At 43.7% G+C, this 20,369-nt stretch overlaps 1 protein-coding gene across 4 annotated transcripts in view; it reads left to right on the forward strand.

Annotated features, from left to right (window-relative positions):
* Positions 1 to 20,369, forward strand: part of TDRD7 (tudor domain containing 7) — a 51,937-nt gene that overhangs the window by 17,115 nt on the left and 14,453 nt on the right. For all 4 annotated transcript variants that reach the window (XM_059833389.1, XM_059833387.1, XM_059833388.1 and 1 more), the window contains 3 exons: positions 4,341 to 4,426; positions 5,604 to 5,821; positions 19,392 to 19,972. In XM_059833389.1, the coding sequence (XP_059689372.1) occupies positions 4,341 to 4,426; positions 5,604 to 5,821; positions 19,392 to 19,972 (885 nt within the window). The remainder of the gene's footprint in view (positions 1 to 4,340; positions 4,427 to 5,603; positions 5,822 to 19,391; positions 19,973 to 20,369) is intronic.

Consider the following 20,369-nt stretch of genomic DNA (forward strand, 5'->3'; position numbering starts at 1 on the left):
ATCGTGGCTTAGACAGGTGCACTCTTCGCTGGGTAAAAAACTGGCTGGACGGATGAGCCCAGAGAGTTGTGGTGAATGGAGTCAAATCCAGTTGGCTGCCAGTCACAAGCGGAGTCCCCCAGGGCTCAGTTTTGGTGCCGGTCTTGTTTAATATATTTATCAGTGATCTGGATGAGGGGATTGAGTTCACCCTCAGCAAGTTTGCAGATGACACCAAGTTGGGCGGGAGTGTCGATCTGCTTGAGGGTCGGAAGGCTCTGCAGAGGGATCTGGACAGGCTGGATTGATGGGCCCAGGCCAGCTGGATGAGGTTCAACAAGGCCAAGTGCCGAGTCCTGCACTTTGGCCACAACAACCCCATGCAATGCTACAGGCTTGGGGAAGAGTGGCTGGAAAGCTGCCCCGCAGAAAAGGACCTGGGGGTGTTGGTCGACAGCCGGCTGACGATGAGCCAGCAGTGTGCCCAGGTGGCCAAGAAGGCCAACGGCATCCTGGCCTGTATCAGAAACAGTGTGGCCAGCAGGAGCAGGGAGGTGATTGTGCCCCTGTACTTGGCACTGGTGAGGCTGCACCTCGAATGCTGTGTTCAGTTTTGGGCCCCTCACTCCAAGAAGGACATTGAGGTGCTGGAGCGTGTCCAGAGAAGGGTGACGGAGCTGGTGAGGGGTCTGGAGCACAAGTCTCATGAGGAGTGGCTGAGGGAACTGGGGTTGTTCAGTCTGGAGAAGAGGAGGCTGAGGGGAGACCTCATCGCTCTCTACAATTACCTGAAAGGGGGTTGCAGAGAGATGGATGTTGGCCTCTTCTCCCAAGTGACGACTGACAGAACAAGAGGAAATGGCCTCAAGTTGCATCAGGGGAGGTTCAGGCTGGATATTAGGAAAAATTTCTTTACTGAGAGAGTGGTATCACAATGGAATAGGCTGCCCAGGGAGGTGGTAGAGTCACCCTCCCTGGAGGTATTCAAGGAACGTGTGGATGAGGCATTGTGGGACATGGTTTAATGGACATGGTGGTGTTGGTTGGTTGACGGTTGGACTTGATGATCTTACAGGTCTTTTCCAACCTTAGTGATTCTGAGATTCTGTGAGCATCTGTCCTTCTATGGTAGATCTATGTTACTTGCCTTGGCAGGATGTCCTCCAGTGGCAGGCTTTGGGTGCTGACCGGTCTCTGTGCTCCACCAGCATGATGTAGTGAAGCCCCACAGTGAGGCTGCAAATGGCAGTTCCCTTGTGGCTGCCAACATGTGTGTCCCACCTCTGTAGCACTGTGAAACGTCTCTCAGTTTTGCTGGGAGATTTTCATGACCACAGCTTCTGGGGCTTGCCACTGCATAGTCTTGAGTGGAAGGGAAACAGGCTGTTTCTCCTCCCCATTCTGCCAGACCCAGATGACAAGGGGGAGATGCTGAAGGTAGCTGCAGTTGTGCCAGGTTGTTTCCTGCTGCCCTCTAAGGCCTTCTTGCAGACACTGTTGCAGGGTCTGAGAGGCTGTCTTTATAGCAGCAATCACTCAGGAAGTTCATGTAATGAGCATGTTGCTGTGGACCTCCCACAGAATGTGGGAGAGACCTTGCTAACTGGATAGATCCTTGAAGCTGGAAAGCAACAGCATGGATCAGAACAGGTTGAGATGCTTGGTGACCCCCTTGCTTGGACCAGCAGGGAGCATTTGCTGCTGGCTGCCACCTGGCCCCCCACTGTCCGAGGGCCAAAGAGCAGAGCTGGATGGCATGGGCCTTACCAAGGTAAGGTGATAGGCAGGGAAGGGCATGCCTTCCCTTCACTCTGAAACAGTGGTCTGAGGGAGTGAAACATAACTGGCTACTTGGCTACAGCTACGCATGAGGGCTTGGCAGGGCTGCATGGCTGGTCAGGCATTTGTGAAGGGCTGGGCTGCTGATGTGTTCTCCTCTTACTGCTGTGGCTAGGAGGCCTCTTGCTGGGAGCAGTTTCTAGCAGCTGAGGAACATGAGGCCTTGCAGGAAGCTGGGGAGAAGTGTGTTGGCTCTGCCACTGTCTGGTCATGTTCCATCCCATCTTTGGAGAGATAAGACCACCATGGTCTGTGTGAGCAAGGAGCGCATCGCAGGATCCTTGTCTGATTGCAGGGCTTGAAACTGATTATAACTGGGCTCAAAGCTGATGTTGGCATCACTTTGTTCCATGGAAGCTGTTGAACCATAGCAGGAAGCACAGGAAGATAGCTCATGAAGTCTCTTTAATACTGAGAGAATCCCAAATCCAATTTGCTTTCACACGCAACATAAGGGAATCATCAGTCCTCTGTTCCAGGTTCCTTTCTAAGGTGTTCCAGATGGCATGACTCAAGAGGGGAACATCTGCCCTCTTCCTCACTGAAACCTTGCTGCAGTTCCCATTGGCCTACCCTGCAGTTATGTCATTCATGTCACCTGATGTGTGGCTTAAGGTGGTAGAAATGGTGTGTGGCACTGTGGACTAGAACGCAGCTATGGATTCCTACTGGGAGGGAGCAGTAGCAGGACAGCCTCCATTACCCATGTGGCTAGCTCATGGGATTGTGTTGCTTGCTGCCTAGCAATGGTGGTAGTCTCTTTTGAGTTTGCTTCCCTTAAGGGGGCTTTTTCCCTTGGGTGTCTGTTCAGCTTGGAGTTGTCCATACTGGTAAATGTAGGTATAGAGAGGTGGGACCCTGGGTTTCTTGTAGGGTCTGCATGGCCAGTCACAGCGCACCTTCTAAGAAGAGACTGTGCTGCTGCTTTGTGTGGCCATCTGAGCTGTGCCCAGAAAGTAGAGGGTTTTCCTGTGATGCAGGTAGAGTGTTGGAAGAGTCTTTTCAGATACCCAAGAAGTGCAAGGTGTGAATGCGCATTTGGGTTTCCGTGGGTGATTTTGCCTTTGTACTTTTTGAGTCTCATCCCACTTGTTTTTCATAAATGTGCTTGTAGTTGATTGGCTGCTCAGCACTTCTGGGCATGCCTCTCCTGCTTTGGAAAACGCTGTGCTGGGCAGTGGCTATCCTCGCTACGAATGCTGTGGGACATGACCTAGAACACAAATATTTTTGGTACAAGTGACACCCTATAGCTGATAGAGGAACAGTAGTTTCATCTTACGGGGACAGCAAAAAAGCAAGGGAGACAAGTTCAGGTTAAATCTTCTGAGATGCTGCTTAGAAGAGGTGTAGATGTGGGAGGCCTCTTTCTGATTTGTGGATCTGCTCTGATTAAAGGTCAGCGTGAAGGCACATAGGGCTACCTTAATACTGTGCTAGTCTTGAACTCCTGTTGCTACTAGCCTCAGCATCATACTTGACCCCTATCCTATCTCTGAGAGCCCAGGTGAAGCTGGGAAAATCTCCCTTGGTGTTTCTGCAGTTGGTGAAGTTTGTGGTTTCCTCCAGAGTTGTCCCTGAACTCCAGAGGTGGCCAGTCTCCTTACTGGCCCCTTGGGCAGAGACCGTCTCCAGAGCCTGCTCGGTGCATGTGTGGTGACTGCTGTGGTCTGGAGATGCCTGGTGTTCACAGCCATGCTTCTGCGGAGAGCTGTTTTGGTGCATTTGCCACCCTGACTTCTCCACTGCAGTTCTTCCTTGGGTATGTGTCTTTGGGAGGTGCTTGGGCTTGTGTTTTGAACTCTTTTTCTCCAACTCTTGTTCCCTTTTGCTTGCAGTGTATATAATTATTCCACCGTTGATTGTTTCCAAAACAGTCTTAGTGAGCTACACACTGCTGTGACCTCTTGCTGTGTGTGCTCCCGGTATAAGCTGCTGCTCTCTGAGGGACCTCAGAAGAACACCTGTACGCATGACATTTGTGTCCTTTCTGTGGGAGAGCACTTCAGAGAGGAATCTGTTAAACAGTGTAGCAACAGCATCCACAAAAAACCCTTGAGTTCCTGTGTAGTTTTAGGTGTTCCCCTAACTTCTGAAGCCAGATGCTTTCAGGAGACTCTGACGTGGCTACCAAGAAAGTGAGCATAATCATCTTCAACAGCAAGACTGACACGCCATCCAGATAAAAAACCAAATAGTGAGGCTGAACCTATGAAATGTAAGGTCATCAACTGTATTATTAGGCCTAGATGCTTTCCTTTTGCTAATGTCTTTTTACTGTGCGTTTTGTTTCTCACAATAATTGGGGTAATAAGAAAAAAATAGAAACCACCTGTTGATCTGCCTTGTTACTGCTGATCAGGTTGTCTTCCAAGCCAGGATGTTGTGAGTACTGATCTTGTGCAGGAGGCCTGCTAGAAGTATGTGAAATACGTTTTATTTTATGTATAGGTCTTGTAAGCAAATGGAATGCTATTCAGAGCCAGGAGAATGATTTAAAGCAATTTTCTTTTCAATTTTAGGTCTGAAAAGAAACTAACTGTCCCACCACGGTTTCAAAAGGAGTTGCAAGTTCACCTGTCCAGAAGCTCTTCCGTGGATTCAAATGGTATGTTTGCCCATTAAGAAAATTTTTCTTGACTACTCACATTGCGTTGGTAGTCATCTTAAGAAAAATCCATCTTAGTACTTGTTTTGAATGAAGATAGGTTTGGGTGAGAAACCAAGTTCTGTGAGTGAACCTCCTCACTCTGATTTAATGGTGCTGGGGAAATGTGTGTGTTTACTTGTCTGCCTCTCTGTCTTCTAGGAAAATCCTTGTGCAGTAAGTGTCAAAGCCAATCACAAAGCTAGTGTGAGTAGCTTGAAAACAGGAGGAGTATGCCTAACTTCACTGCCAGGGTAGGGATCTGGTATATGAGAGTGAAATTCTGGCTTTCAGGAGTAAGCAGCACACTAACATAGCTGTCCAAAAAATACCCTTCTGCATGCGTGGCCCCCAGCAGTTGTGCATTTCATGGGCTTGTCAAATGATGGTGCCTTTTTTGAGACCTGTCAGGCTGATTTGTGAAGCTTCAGGTCCAGTAGCAAATACACCCCTCCAAAGGGAGGAGAGGAGTAAAGATGAGGGAGCAGGCAAGCTAGTGATGCGAACCTCCAACTGGAATAATGACTGCCTTGCTCCGGCAGACAATGTATGAAACTGTCCAAAGTAGCTGGACAGTTGCTGTCTCTTTCCCTGCTCCACTGGAGGGCTTCCTTGGATGCAGTAGCACAAAAAGGCTGGGTGCTGGATTCAGACTTCTCCCCAGGACATATCTTACAATGAAAGGCAAATCATTACTCTCTTTTGTACATCTGTCTGAATTCAGAAGAACATCCTTGGGTGTTTTGCTATATCTTTGTGTTTGTGTTTGTACTCCTAAAGAAATAATCTTGTGTCCCTCTTGGGACACTGCCTCAGTGCAGCCTCTCAGCAACAGTGTGGCTGAGGGTTCTGTAATCTCTTCCAGGATCTCTTCAGAAGAAACATTTAGCAACTTCTTACAAAAATAACTACAGTGATTGAAAATTCAGCTTCAGGTCAATTACGAAATGTCTGAGGTTTCCATGGCTCTTTCCAATAGAAAGTGACTGAAAGAGCCATGCTGGGCAGGAGAGCTGCATTTTAGAGTTGGTGTTATGCTGGCAGCTCCCATGTTTAATTTTTAAGTAGGTGGGTAATCATCAGTCTTCCTCTCTGCTGATAAGGCTGTTTACTTCAAGGCTGTATTTATGTTTAACAGATAACTTGAATACATCCATTGTGGAGACACATTCTGTTGCTTCTGGCCCTTCTGCTGCTCATGTCAATGAAGTTCAAAGTCGCATTAAGGAGATTCTGAGCAAGTGCAGCAGTGGTGTCTGGGTGTCAAAGATGCCACAGATCTACCGGGAAATATACTGGGAGGAGCTTAGCACAGCAGTGCTCCGTCAGCTTGAGAACTGGCCTCATGTGTGCACAGTAAGTATTGAATGTCATTTTTGTGGAACATGCCAGTACCCTACAGATTTCTGAGTGTTCATTTGCCAAATGTTATTTCATGTAGTCTTGTGTTTCCTTTCATGATCCATAGCAGCGAAGAAAAAAAAAAAGAAAGAAAAAAGAAAGAACAACACCCCCCCCACCCCCCCCCAATTGTAACAATGCCTTTGAAATGACACCCAAAAAATCACTGTTGGCTGGCCTAGCATTGTTTTGGAGAAGAAAGGTCAGCCTCTGTGGCCTCCTGGAGCAAGTGATAGGGGCTGCTGAGTTGCCACCTTTAACTGACTCCAACACTGACAACCCAAACAGTAGCTGATGACACTTGCTGTCCGTGCCATTTTTTTTTTCCCCACTGAATTTTATGCTTTTCCTTGTTGGTGGGATTATCTCCTCTTAAATCTATAAGCTACCAGGAAATCGTGTGTGAACAGTCTTAGGACTATCTGTAGTTATTATTTTTCTATAGACTTTTCCACAGGTCTTTCTCACATCTTAAGTCAAGGTTATGGAATTTTGCTGTGTAAGTTAGGCTTATGATACGATAACAGATAAAAATGAACTGTGATAATATTGGGGAGATAATGAACTGTGATAATGTTGGGGCCGCTCCCCCTCCACCCCACCCCACCCCCCCCCCCCCCGCAATGATCTGTGGTCTTTTGATCACCAGGGGCGTTTTTGTCCTTCATATTAGGAGCTGGTATCAGGCTGAGCCTCCACTTACGGGTCTGCCACATGAGTTGCCATCACTACTGGGTTAAGAGTCTTCAGTTGCTGTGCTTTTATCTTTTCTTCTGCACTCATGGTTCACTTAGGGTATAATGCAATTTTGCATCAAGGCTTTGTTTAGCTTTACTTTAACAGGCCAGTCATATCAATGAACACTTTCAACTTAATCAACATCTGTCAAACTGTGGCACCAGAAGGGTATTGAAGTAATGAGAATATCTGTCTGCTTGAAGTGACTTTTCATGTAATAACTTTAAATGAAAAAAAAAAGTTTACTGAGATGAAATAATTGATCTTCCGGAATAACACCATTTGCATGCAAGTATGGTATTCTAACACATACATAAAATGCATTTGTGACATCTTGCGACAGACACCAGTAGTATATGCAGACAGCAACAATTTGTTTTGATGGTTGATGATCGGTTCCTGTGTTATCCATAGAGCAAGCAGTTATGTTTTGAGTTACTTAATTCATGCAGCAAATTTTAGTCTTTTTCTTAGCTAATGGTCCAGACAAAATGTTACTGTTCATCCAGGATTTTGGTCTGTATTGATTGTCTGTTTGCTTGTTATCTGTTGGGTCTATCCCTTCTTTCTAGCAAGCAAATAAAGTCATTTTAATGTAAATAAGCAGTATTAAATCCGTGGAAACATTGTAATACAGCAGGCACAGTACAACAGCAATCAGAACTATCAAGTTGTCTTGGCACAGTCAGTCCATTGTAGAGAACTGTTAATGAGCCTGTAAAGCCTGTTTCAGTTTACTGACTTATGTAAACCATAGTCATGAATCTGGCCTGGAGAAGTTTGAACTGGGACCCAGGCCTTCTCATGTGAAGGCTACCATACATCTCTTACATACAATCAGTGTTTACTCCTGGTTCAAACAAGTCATCTGCAGGTGTACACCTCTGTAAATCCCTTGAAATGCCAGAGAGCAGGCTGTACTTCTCAGTATCAGTGAAGATGCTTCCGTGACTAACTTGTGAATTATTTCTGCCTTGTTGGGTACTTACATTGGAGTGTCTGCCACCCTCAGAAGAACAGAAAAAATGCCTGGTGTTTCTCTCAGTACCTTCTTAAAGAGACAGCACATACTCTATTGAATGCATACTGATCAGTAGCAGCTTAGTTACAAACCAGCAGGCAATAAACGTTGTAATATGCTTTCAGCATCTCCAAGCTCATCATTTGAGGACTCTGCTGTGGACAGTGTCACTTCTGAATAACTCATGTCCCTAAACTTTTCTCTGAAAGGAGGGAATTTAATTTTTGACTTCTGGGAAATGGTAATTTCTGTGTTTAGGTTACAACCACCAGTAATGGAAACTTTTCCTAGCTAGTGAGCTGAAGTCTCCAAAAATCACTGCAAATTGCAGGTTGATGATTTTGTTTTCAGTCTTCACCTTTCAGGCAAAACGACTTACTACAAATGATTGAGGCTGACCTTGTTCTCCATTGGTCTGTTACCTCCCTTCTTTAGGTTAGCTTGCTTCAGCATCTTGCTTGCAGTAATATATTTTGCACAGCTAAATGCAGAAGTACAAAGTAATTATGTAGTGGCTAGCACTCACAGATCATAGCCAAGCCTTAATGAGCAATTGGGTTGAGAATAAATATGCTCACCACCCTTATATAATACCCAAAAAGTATTTGCTGTCCAGGCAGGCTTCAATCAGGAGAAGAAGAGTCTGCTTCAACCGCTCTGTTCGTCAGATCTGCAGTATTGCTGAATTGTCTGCTTCTGTCTCCAGCAAGACTAGTGCTTTGGAAAAAGTGATAACTGGTAGTTACCCTCCCACCTTCATTTTTTTCTATCAGAATCTTACACCTTTCTGTTTGATGAATTACTCTGTCATGCATGTTTGAGCAGTTCGTTATCCCCATTTTAGCCATCCTACCCCTGTCTCATTTCTGATCTTTCTACAGAATTTTCTCACAAGTCTTTCTCACAACTTTGCTCAGAATTCTAAAAAAAATGTGATGTAGGTCTGCTGTGTTTGGGCTCAGCCTTGAATACTTGGGATGCAGGCAGCTGAACCCCTGATAGAGAACGTTACAGCAGAAGTGTGAGAGGGATGCAGACTTGTAAACAAACAAGTTTGTTGGTTTTTTTGAAGTCACAAATAACCCAAAAGTAATAATAAATTTACTTTTGGTACTGGCAACATGTCTGGTGGTTCCCTTTGCAGTCTAGTTATAAACCCTCTTACTAAGTGGTATGTATGTTTAAAAGACTTTCTCCTTGCACATGCTTAGCTCTCCTCAATTACTTGAACTCTGTGAGTGATTCAGGAGATGGCGATTCAGATATGGCAATTCAAGAGAAGACTAAATTCCTACATCTTTTCTCAAAAGATTCACTTGGAATTTCCAGAGTTCTTTTCCAAAAGCTTTTAGAGAATTAGGCAGTCCTGGGACATTAGGGAAGGTGCTTGCATGGATGTATAATTGGTTAAAAGATTGGAAATGTAGCAATGCTGAGATGGTTGACCTCCAGAAAGGCAGGAAGTCGTGGGATTCCCCAGGGGACACACTTGGACACATGCTGGTCACTGTTGTAATAAGTGAGTTGGTAAAGGGTGCAAATACAAGTTGAGCTGGCTAATAATACAGGGTTGTTCAGGATTATAAAGACTAGGGCTCTCTGAAGCAGTATGGAACTTCCTAATACCAGGTTGCTGGCCCATAAAATTGCAACTGAGGCTTAACTACGGCAATGGACAAGAAGGATTCTCGTTGCATTAAAAAAAATGTTTTTTCTGTGTGGACTGTTAAGCTTGGGAAGAGAGATCTTGACATTTATAATAACTTCATGAAAATGTTGGCTCAGTAGGAAAAAATGCAAGTAATAAGAAGTACTTGAAAATGCACGGAATAGAAAAGAATATTTCACTTGGAAGGGACCTACAACGATCATCTAGTCCAACTGCATGACCACTTCAGGGCTGACCAAAAGTTAAAGCACGTTATTAAGGGCATTGTCCAAATGCCTTTTAAACACTGACAGGCTTGGGGTATGGGCCAGCTCTCTAGGAAGCCTGTTCCAGTGTTTGACCACCTTCTTGGTAAAGAAATGCTTTCTAATGTCAAGTCTAAACCTCCCCTGACACAGTCCTCCTCTATTCACAAATAGCAGGTCTGCGAGGGCATCTTTCCTATTTGGGCTCACTGAGTACTAGTGGCAAGAAATTATCTCCCACAAACTTCAAGAATTTCCCAAACTTGCTTGTCACAGCAATATGGTATTCCCAGTTGATGTGTGGGAAGTTGAAATCTCCCATAAAGACAACGGCTTCTGATCCAGAGATTTTTCCTAACTGTCTGTAGAATAACTCATCAGTGCTATCATCCTGGCTGGGCGATCAGCAGTAGACACCCACTGCAGTATCTCCTTTGTTTTCCATCCCTCTAATCCTCACCCAGAGGCTCTCAACCACATCATCACTAACTGTAAGGGCTGTGCAGTCAAACCTCTCCCTTACATACAGTGCAACTCCTCCACCTCACCTGCTCTGCCTAGCCCTGCTGAACAACCTGTAGCCCTCCATCCCAGCACTTCAGTTGTGGGACTCATTCCACCAAGCTCACTAATACCAGTAACATCATAGCTGTGGGAACTGACCAATGTTTCCAGTTCATCCTGTTGGTTTTTCATACTGCACGTGTTGGTGTACAAGCATTTCAGATGTGCTCCTGAGCCCTCCATGCTCCCAGGAGCGGTGTAAATGTTCCCACTAGCATTGCCACCCTCAGGCGATGCCATGCCATCCCTTGGTTTACCTTCAGCTCTCCTGCTGGCATCCCCTTCCCCCAGTGATTCTAGTTTAAAGCCCTCAATCAGTCCCACCAGCTTACAACCAAAGGTGCATTTCCCCCATTGGGACAGATGGATCCTGTCAGGCCCCATCATATCTTGTGCCTCAAAGGTTCTTCCGTGTTTATAAACCCCAAACTTTTGGTGGAGACACCAGTCCTAGAGCCAGGTTTTTAGATCTTGGGCTTGTCTTTTTCTTCCAAAGTCTCTCCTCATTATGAGGAGGATTGAGGAAAATGCTACCTGTGTTCTTGAATTTTTTAGCATTCTTCCTAGGGCCCTGAAATATCTTTTGATCGACCTTAGACTTTTTGTTGCAACATCATTAGTACCCACATGAAAAAGCAGGAGTGGATAATAGTCCAAAAGCTGTACTAAGCTATTCAGTCTTCCGGTGACATCTCTAATTTAGGCCCCAGGGAGGCAGCAGACTTCCCTGAAAAGATGTTCCTGTCTCTATTCTCATGAATAGAGAACAAAATAGCAAACACTGTACCACTGGGGAAACATGCTGTGTAAGTACATGTGAAAATCAGATGTGCTCCTCCCACCTCCACCCAGAAAATACACAAACAAAAAAACTCACTGGGAGATCAAACAGCGTGAAAGGGTGATTCAGAAGGGTGACAGGTGAAGATAAGTAATGGGTTCTGTACGAGCAACAATTAAGTTAGATGATATAGGTGGGGAAACATGGAGTTACAGGCTATAAAATAATAAGAGCCCTGGAGAAGGTAAGTGGGGAGTGTTCATCATCTTGAATTCAAAAGCAACTGAATACATTCACTAATAAATGGATGATCCCTGGCCTCAGTCGTCATGAACTACTTCATTCCAAAGAAACTGTCACTAACTGATACTGCCTGAACTATGGCGTATCCAAAATGGAAGGAGGAGGTATCACTAAGTTTGTCCTATTCCTTATGCTTTTTCCTAGGCCCCTGCTGTTGCCAAAGAGGATGTCAGGCTAGGAACATCTTTGTTCTGACCCAGTACAGCATTTCTAATGGGCTGATTCGACCTGTCTGTATGTAATTACTCCACAGCTGATCGTTTCCAGCCAGTCTTGGTGCTGGCTTCTTTCTAGTAGTGGCCTTTTTTCATGCTCATACATCAACCTAAGATGATGACAAAATATGTTAGTCCCCAGTGGTGTTTGTCAGGTGAAGCTGTCTTCTATCCTTTTTCTCCCCTTATCTTGCCAAATTCATTCTTGCAATTAGAACAGGAGAAAGAGCAAATAGTAGGCAGCCACCTTTTAATTGGCAGAAAGAAGGGATGCATGCTTTTAGACTTGCTTCTAGAGCTTTCTTGTAGTAATGGCTGCCTTAGTCTTTCTATCTGGTTTCTTAAGGAGGCGGTAGAAAAATAACACTACCATTCTGAATTTGGAAATACCAGTTGTGTTGGAAGAGATATACCTGCTTTTCAACAGTTCTAGAACAAAGATGTTCCTTTTCCTAAAACATCCTACTGGCTCTGGCCGCCTATCAGTTTAACCATTAATCTGTTGTCATCAGAGGCCAGTTTCATCTCCAGTAATCCACCATTCCTCAGCCAGTTTTTTTACTGCTTTTTAATAAGCATATGGTTAAAGACTATGTAATACCTGAGCATATTCTTTATTGCGCTTAAGCACTTTGGTATTGTATTGACTGATACTGTGTGAAAATACTCCTCAGACTGGAGAACATTTGCCTGGCTATTGATTCTCAGGAGGAGGTTTTACACAGCAAAGGAAAGCTTACTGTTCTTCACTTCATCTTTTGGATGGTGCCCCAGGCAGGATGGTGCTGGGCAGGTCCCAAAGGCTATTGGTCTTCTTGAAGATACATAATTGGAAAAAATCAGAGAAAAGAAGGGGGAAATTGGCATGGGTTTTGTTTGGTGGGTGGGTTTTGGGTGTTTCTGGTTGGGGTTTTTTGAGGTTTTTTTAAGTAATCATTACAAGTTGAAGTTTTTTGTTACAAACAGGAAGGTAGAAGATATTTTTAGACAAGAATGGGACTTGCGTATGTTGCCTAGTTGACAGGTAGGATTTTTTTTTATTTTTTTTTAACAGTGTCTAGTTCTTAGAATAGTCTTCATCTTCTACATTTTATAAAAGTGACTGTTCGCAGAAAGTGAAACTAAAGGCTTAGGAAGATGGCACGATCAGCTGGTAAACAGAGCAACAGAAACAGGATTAGGGCTGTTTTCTGAATCTCTGTTCCTGGGCAATATCCCCTCTTAACAAACCGGGTACTACATACTACTATATTTGGCAGCTGAGTTTTACAGCAGTGTTCAGAGTGAATTAAACAGGTCCGCTCAGAGAAGAGGAGGATTGCCATATTAACCAGTTGTATTCCTTGAGCAACTTTGGTTCTGTCAGGTTTTTACTCTCAAGGAAGAAATTTCTATACAACAATTAAGCTGTGTGAAACAAAAGTCATCATTGCAATCAGAGAAATGGACTTGAGAGAATAAAAAATTCAGCTCTAATTATACGTAATAGATCATCTGTTTGCATGAGCTGGAATGTACTTTGCACATGGGGGAGACGATGGAGTGGGCTGTCATGGCTGGTAGTATCTATGAATGAAAGCTTGCACAGTTTTACACAAGGCTTACGAACTGTCTCCTGCAGATGAGCACTAGCATTATGATAGCTTTGCCATGCTCATTGAAGAAATGAGTGTTCAGTCTGACAGTTTGCTTTAGTGGATATGTCAGTACTAAACACAGAGCCACTAGCCATTCAGAATGGAGTTCAGTGAACAGAAGACATGTTCTGCCTAAAATTTAACTAGATGTGCTGTATAGTACAGCACAGGGCAAAATACAGTTGGTATCAGCTGCACTGAGAAGATGGTGTTATAGTATGTGTGGAAATAAGGCAGTTGAGGACACAAGATCCAGAATAACTTTGCTGTCCAAACACAGTGCTACAACAGCCTATAACTCAATGTTCCTGAAGCTCAGTCTTACTGATGAGTGGTTAGACAACATGATGAATGAAGTCAGACTCCATTTGGCAGCATCTTTCCTTGTTCCTGCTTCACATACCCTTGCAACTCCTTCTGTGTTAAATCTTGTGCTCCTCTGACCCCTTAGGAAGACATCACTCCTTTATGAGGTAAAAATTAGTACAGCCAAAAAGAACTGCTGACAAAGGTGTCTGCTGATCCTCAGTGCTGGCATAAGGGTGTGAGGAATAAGGGCAGCCCTGAACAGTACAGAGTTGTTAGGTTGGCTCGGTTGATTTATTGCATCACATTGTAACTGTGTGTTTTCAGAAGTCAGAGTCTCAAAAGCATGAGGAACTGGGAGAATTATTATCTTCACTGTGATGTGCAAGGCAATGAAATGGGAGGGCAAGGAGGATGGGCAGAAGGGGGCAACCTAAAGACACTCCTGAACTTTGCAGAGCTTACCACCCCAGCCCTGAACACTAGCTGAACCTGAACAAGGGATATCTTGGCAATAAGGATCCTTTAGTCTAACAACAAAAGAAAATACAAAAATATGCCCAGTATGACTCGTATTTTAACTTTTTGGTTAAGTACAGAAGTAATGACTACCAGAAATAAAGGATTTCAGAGTCATTGTAGCATCTGAAAATTTTCATTTCAGTTGAAGGGCTGAAAGTATCTTCTGTATTTGCCATGAATAATCCACCAAAATTTATTGTTGTCATTGCCAATCTGAATATCATAACTGATCTTTTCTGTGTCCTGTTAATGAAACTGACATACCTGTCAGGGTTAGTGACTGAAAAGGCTATTAAATCAAAAACGTTTCAAAATTATTTTGCCTTCCCTAGTATTGTAAGAGGCATGTGATTTTTGAAGGTAGTTCTTACATCCTGATAACTGAAATTCAGTTGAAATTCAGAAGAACTGAGCCAGTTCTTCTAACATTGCAGAAACACTTCACAGAATCATGCAATCACTGAGGTTGGAAGGGACCTCTTGTGATTGTCTAATGCAACCCCCCTGCTCAAGCAGGGTCACCATGAGCAGTTTGCCCAGTGCTGTGTCTGGTCATGTTTTAACGACGGACAGTCTACCGCCTTTCTGGGCAACATATTCCAGTCCTGTTCCTGTCCTGTTCCAGCTTCCCAGTTGACATGAGGTTTGGCTGAAGACAAGCCTTTTATTGTGTCCATTTGGCATTTAGGGTAAGAAGTTAGGTATCGTAACTTCCCATGCAAAACAATTGGTTGCATATTGGACTAGAAACTGTAAAAGCTGGAATGGATCCTAAGGATAAGCTATAACCAGATGATGCAAGGGGCTTCCACAGCCTTGTAAGGAAAAGTTCTTTGCTGTGTCTGATGCCACCCTGTGCAGTGGGGATCTTCAGCCTTCAAGAACATTGCACAAGTCTGTTTTTTTTTCCCCAGAATTGGCTACTTTGCATGCATATTCAACAGCTTGGTAGCTTAGACTCTGTTGCTTTCAGAGGCAGCTACTTGGAAGAGCAGGGAGGACTGGAGTGTTAATGCTGAAGTAGCACCTCACCATTGCCTGGGGAGAGCTGTACTCTAGAATGATTGGCAAAAACAGTGGGACCTGGAGTTGTAGCGGCCACCTCTGATGAAGAAAAGATGCTGTCAGCCAAATGTATGGATGGAAGGTACTGCTGATCAAGGCCAGGAATACCTTCCTTACTGCTTTGCGCTCCAGCTTGCTGGGAGTTGAACTTCATGTACTATTGAGGAAAGTCAGGTAGAAGAGAGCTGCTTTCACACTGAAGCTTTTCTCTAAGATGCCTGTCAGCAAAATGTGTCTGTATGCAGTCTATGGTTACCTATGCCATGGTAGCTAGCTTCTGTGTTGCATATTTAAATCAGATCTGAAAGAATTCATGCATCACACTTCTGATGAATTATTCTCACTGAATCAAAGTGATAGTTCTGATCAGTGTGTTTTAAAGCACTCTTTGAGGACCTATTTGATACCAAGAATCATGGAGCCAGACTTTTGCTGTTTGCCACATATGATGAGACTGTCACTGGCATTAAATGCCAACTTCCACTGCACGTTTCCTTTCCCTATCTTGCAGAAGAATGGCAGAAAATAGCTGCATATACTAGTTGTGAATGTAACCTTGAAAGTGAAGGACACTTTCTCTGACTAGAAGCTCTCATTTCAAGAAGGTGTTTTCTCCACTTCCTTCCTGGAAAGTACTGATGCTCTAGGAGTTTGCCAGTGTATCTGCTCTTTCATCATCACTGTACAGAGAATTAAACAAGACTCAGTGTTATCTTGGTCATTCTGGCATCGCAAAGTGGATCCTTTCTTTTGATTATCTGTGTTAATGTAGTGGTTTACTTGCATGTTGTCAGGCACACATGTATAAAGCTTTTGTCCTAGCAACACGTACACGAGCATGTCTGCCTTCATCCCCTTTATATGTGTATGTCAAAAGGAGTGGACATGCTCTTTTGCATTCCACTTGACTTACTCAGTTGCAGTGTTAGTATTTATCTTGGGAGTACTTTTTATTTGAAGCTTCATTATTTTGGGCTCCAGATTTTAGTTTTTAAGAGCTCCCTCTGTTACTCAGGCCCAGGACAAACGTTTTCTTTTTCTTCTGTGTAGAATGACTTCAGTCTCTGTTACCCTGATAATACATTCTGACAGCTGTTGACTCTGCTTTGTGCTCTTTAATGCAGAGGTGACAGCAGGCATGTTGTGCTTGCAAAGCAGGCCTGCCAGCCATACTAATGGGAAGTACCTTGCAGGCAAATCTATAAACTCAACTGGAAACCAGGTTGAGATATTTGTGCTAACGAAAGGGTGGCTGTTTTGAAGTGCTACTCACAAGCTGTTTGCTTATAATTAAGAGTTTCTGTACTGTTTTCGTCCTTGAAGGTGTCTTGGACATAGCACTGTCTGGAGGAGTCTGTTGCATCTTGAACATTAACTTCTATGCAAGATATAGTAGCCTAGTGATGTCCACCTGAGTTTACTTATACCGAAGTAAGCTGAAACAACTTACTGAAATAGCATTTTTCTGTCTCTAAATGGTTTGCTCAGTCAGCATCTACAGTCTCTGCAAAACAGGTCTTCAATGCCTAGGAAACCTCAGAGCTATTATTGGAGTTAAGAGGCTTAAAGGTCTCTAAGGATCTTCTCTCTTTAGTCTGCTGCCAGTCTCTAGTGTCTAAGGTTTAATAGTCCTGTCAGCTAAAACTTATTCATCTCTGTTGCAGCACTAGTTAAAAAGAGCTAGCTAAGAGAAAGGGTGCATGAAGGTAGACCCCTGCATCCAGCTTCTTTCAGGACAAATTGCCATACATTCCAACACAGCCTTTTGAAACAGATTCTTGTCCTGATAATGCCAAGTATTTTCTGAAGCTAAAAGTTTCCTTGACTGGTCGTTTAAACAAATTCCTCGATCTTGTGCATGGACACTTGGGACATCCTTATCAATTCCTCTATATCTAGCATGTCATTACCTGCCAAGGTGGTGTGCCCTGATTTTTTCTCTGGGTCACTTGATATACTTTGGTCTCTTGACTATATATCAAAGCCCTTGTGAGGCTTTGATAAGTTTTTGTTTGGTTGTTTTTTTAGCCAAGCTCCTTTCTTCATCTGCGGTTCGAGAGGTACAATAAGATTCCTGATACCAGCAGGTACAAATGTAGGTTCCTCCTGTCATGAATCATTGAAGATATCCTTGGTCCTTCTAGGTTGCATGGCCAGACATGTTTTGTCACCTCGTATATCAGGCTGATTAGTAGAGATGCTTAAGAACTTGGAGAATGTACCACTGGTACATTGAAGACCTTTATATGATATGTTTCTATTTGATCCTATAGTACGTACGTATTCCTTAGTAAATGGATGTCTATAGGACACTACCTCTTCCCTCCCCCCAGTTAAGAGGGAATGTCTCCTTGGTTTAGTGCGCCTACTTGGAAAGACTCGAGTCTTAAAGCTTGTGGAATCATTTGCATGAATTCGGGGAGCTGAGGGTTGTTAGACAGGTTTGTTTACCTTCTCATGTCTTACTCTTGCAGAAAATACTACTACTTTGGTTTTCACTGATAAAAAAGAATTCAGACATGCCACCATGAATGCATGAGAATTCTCTGACATGGTTAATATTTTTTTATGTCTATGAAAACTATTTCCTTTGTGTCAGTTTCAGGTAGCACGCGTGCTTAATGTTCATGGAACTTGACCAAGACCTGTTCCCAAGAACCGTTTGATAGCTTGCTTTTGCACTAGTATAGACAATGTTATGCACAGCAAATGTATGGAAATGCACTTGTGTAGTAACCTGTAGGTGGTTTTGCTGACTCTTTCAACTCGGATCATCATGTGGCAATTTGGGCTGAGTGTGAAGAGGTGCATATAGGAGAAAACACATGTTTTTTGACACAGTAATGGCCATTTCTTTCAGTTTTTTCAATGTCTTGTAACTGAATGTTCTTGTCTTGTTATTATTATCCTGATAATGAGTGACATGTATTATTATTGTTATGTAAGATAATACTTAAAAGTCGTCTTCACTATGCTTTCCCTGTATGTTGCTAAGACAGAACAGCAAAGAATGACTTTGGCAAGGTTTATAAAGTTCTGATGGGTATGGACATCAGTATCATAAAGGTAAATGCTACCCCTGAGTAGTAGGAAGTAACTCAACTACTCAATGCTTGGTTCATTGATTTGCCTCTGAAAAGGACTTCGGTGTGATGCGAGTTGTTTCCTCTGAGGAAGGAACATCAGGGTGGAGCTACGTAAACCTTAATAACTTACTTTATTGCAGGAGTTTTGGGACCGGTCTTGTTTAATGTCTTTATTGATGATCTGGATGAGGGGATAGAGTGCTCCCTCAGCAAGTTTGCAGACGACACCAAGTTGGGAGGGAGTGTTGATCTGCTTGAGGGTAGGAAGGCTCTGCAGAGGGATCTGGACAGGCTGGATCGATGGGCTGAGGCCAACCGGATGAAGTTCAATAAGGCCAAGTGCCGGGTTCTACACTTTGGCCACAACAACCCCAGGCAACGCTACAGGCTTGGGGATGAGTGGCTGGAAAGCTGCCCTGCAGAAAAGGACCTGGGGGTGTTGATTGACAGCCGGCTGAAGATGAGCCAGCAGTGTGCCCAGGTGGCCAAGAAGGCCAACGGCATCCTGGCCTGTATCAGAAATGGTGTGGCCAGCAGGAGCAGGGAGGTGATCATGCCTCTGTACTCGGCTCTGGTGAGGCCGCACCTCGAATCCTGTGTTCAGTTTTGGGCCCCTCACTACAAGAAAGACATTGAGGTGCTGGAGCGTGTCCAGAGAAGGGCGACGAAGCTGGTGAGGGGTCTGGAACACAAGTCTGATGAGGAGCGGCTGAGGGAACTGGGGTTGTTCAGCCTGGAGAAGAGGAGGCTGAGGGGAGACCTCATCGCTCTCTAGAATTACCTGAAAGGGGGTTGCAGAGAGGTGGGTGTTGGTCTCTTCTCCCAAGTGACTAGTGACAGGACTAGAGGAAATGGCCTCAAGTTGCGGCAGGGGAGGTTCAGGCTGGATATTAGGAAAAAGTTCTTTACTGAGAGAGTAGTGAAACATTGGAATAGGCTGCCCAGGGAGGTGGTAGAGTCACCCTCCCTGGAGGTATTCAAGGAGCGTGTGGATGTGGCATTGTGGGATGTGGCTTGATGGGCATGGTGCAGTGTGGTGTTGGGTGGGTTGGTTTTTGGTGTGTTGTGGTTTGTTTTTTTTTTTTTTTTTTTAGGTTGGACTTGATGATCTTACAGGTCTTTTCCAACCTTAGTGATTCTGTGATTCTGTGAGTTGTTCTTGCTTTGGAATGCAGTGGAAAACACTGAGAGCTTTTGTTATCTCAATTCTACATTACAAGAAATACTACCCTGTAGTAACTGCCTTGAGCTTAGTTCCCTGTGGATGTCCACTTCAAAGTCTGTATATATTGCATGTTATAAAAATACCATTGGCAAAATGATTTAGATTTAGAGATGCAACTGATTATTGACTCTACTTTTTGTTTTCCAAGGTGGAGAAGGTACACAGGGGTGATCAGATGGATGGGCTTCTTTATCCTGCTAAGAAGATACCACCGATAGCAAAAAGTGATACAGAGCAAGAAAAGGCATCGCAGAATGTTACTTCTTCAAAAGTAGACCCTTTGTTAAAACCAAATATGGAGACCACACCTGCATCACTTAGTAGTGACTTCAAGCAGAAAGTTGTTAACATCTTGCTGAAGTATTCCAGTGGTCTTTGGGCTAATGCGCTTCCCAAATTGTACCAAGACACTTACCAAGTAAAATTTCCAGAAGATATTCTAAATAATCTAGAGTTGCTCTCAGATGTATGTATAGTGGACTATGTATCTGAAGTCCCCAGAAAGGCCATCCTCTATGCTAAACCCCAAAGACGCATTGATGAAAATCTGAATGTCACTGAGAAAGTCCAGAGGCATGATGGTGTGAAGGCCACAGCTGAACAACAGTATGAAGAATCCAAGAACCAGTATCCAGAGAACATAACTGTTCCTCCTCTAATCATTCCATCAGAAGGATCTGTGTCCGTCATGGTGTTAGAACTGAAAAACACTAATGAGGTCCTAATTAGGCAAGTTTGTACTTCAGAATCTCTTTTTTCTTTTATTTATAAAACCACGTATTCATATTGTGCAGGTCTGCCATAAGAGAACAGGTGAACAGGAGGTTGCAGGACTTTGTTATTTGCTTATTTTGATAATGAAGCTTAAAAATCCTTTTGTTTGTGTGCTTAAATGGAAATTTTCTGAAACTTCTGTGCTGAGCTGATCAGTTCTATCATTGGCTTGTCTGAGGATCAAAGCAGTTTTGACTTGCCATTAGAAGACTTTTTAAAATAACCCTACTATAACACAGTAATATTCAGATATTATTGCAATACTTATTAAAATATTTTTTACTTCTATAACTGACTTACTACTAACTAGGTGTGACTTGAGTGTGTTCAGATATGCTGTAGTTTTCACTTT

This window comes from Gavia stellata, chromosome Z (genome assembly GCF_030936135.1).
Source record: "Gavia stellata isolate bGavSte3 chromosome Z, bGavSte3.hap2, whole genome shotgun sequence".
Classification (NCBI taxonomy): Eukaryota; Metazoa; Chordata; class Aves; order Gaviiformes; family Gaviidae; genus Gavia; species Gavia stellata.